The sequence below is a fragment of the Cucurbita pepo genome, unplaced genomic scaffold (genome assembly GCF_002806865.2).
Source record: "Cucurbita pepo subsp. pepo cultivar mu-cu-16 unplaced genomic scaffold, ASM280686v2 Cp4.1_scaffold005048, whole genome shotgun sequence".
Classification (NCBI taxonomy): domain Eukaryota; kingdom Viridiplantae; phylum Streptophyta; class Magnoliopsida; order Cucurbitales; family Cucurbitaceae; genus Cucurbita; species Cucurbita pepo.
In genome coordinates this window covers 1-727 of record NW_019651021.1, presented here as the reverse complement: position 1 = coordinate 727, position 727 = coordinate 1, and the positions used below count along the sequence as shown (strand labels likewise).

At 46.1% G+C, this 727-nt stretch overlaps 1 protein-coding gene across 1 annotated transcript; it reads right to left on the bottom strand.

Annotated features, from left to right (window-relative positions):
• Positions 1-4: 4 nt before the first annotated feature.
• On the bottom strand, positions 5-721 carry LOC111787090 (protein trichome birefringence-like 19; the record flags this gene model as incomplete). Its single annotated transcript, XM_023667235.1, has 1 exon — positions 5-721. A coding segment is annotated over one exon (717 nt), but the record flags the coding sequence as incomplete, so codon positions are not given.
• Positions 722-727: the final 6 nt, after the last annotated feature.

The following is a 727-nucleotide window of genomic DNA, read 5'->3' as shown; positions in this document are numbered from 1 at the left end:
TGTCAATAGGACCAGGCAGGCACCAATGAACACAATCATTAAACAACGAGCTCTCATTCCCCTGAGGCCAATGCCCATATTGACTCGGGTGTCCATCTGGTCTAAGCCACATGGGTTGCGTTGTATCAAGCAACCTGAACTTAATCCCTTTCTTTCTCCCTTCTCTCTCAGCTCTCCTAAACTCCTCCATTTGAGTCATGTAAAGCTCCAAGTTCATACCTTCCAATGCTGAATCTTTGCTCTTGAATGGCTCTGTTCTCAAACAGTTCCCTCCTTGATTCCACGGCCCATTCTCAAAGTGTGCTGGAGCAAATGTCCTCAAGTAAGTGATGCCCTTGAAGCTCTCTGAGGTGAGAATGGCTTTGAAAGCTGTTCTGAAGGCCTTTCTATAGCCATGGTAGATTCCCAGCTCGGTGACATTGTCGAGGAAGCAGTCGTGGCAGCCGATGACTCGGCCGTTCTCGTGGAAATACAGCGGGTGAAGAAACCATTGGCCGGACGAGATCATCACGTAATCAAAGCCAGGTATTTGGGAAGTCCATGCTTCATCAAACTCATCCAAATACAGATCGAACACGCCTTTAGTCGATGATTCTTGTGATTTGACGAGATGGGTTGTCCATAAAAAGGCCATAGTGAAGTTGTAGGACATGTATTTCCATTTCTTGAAGTGCTCATCTCTGCTAGGTGAAACATCTATTGGATACTCCACCTGAAAAATCAAGAA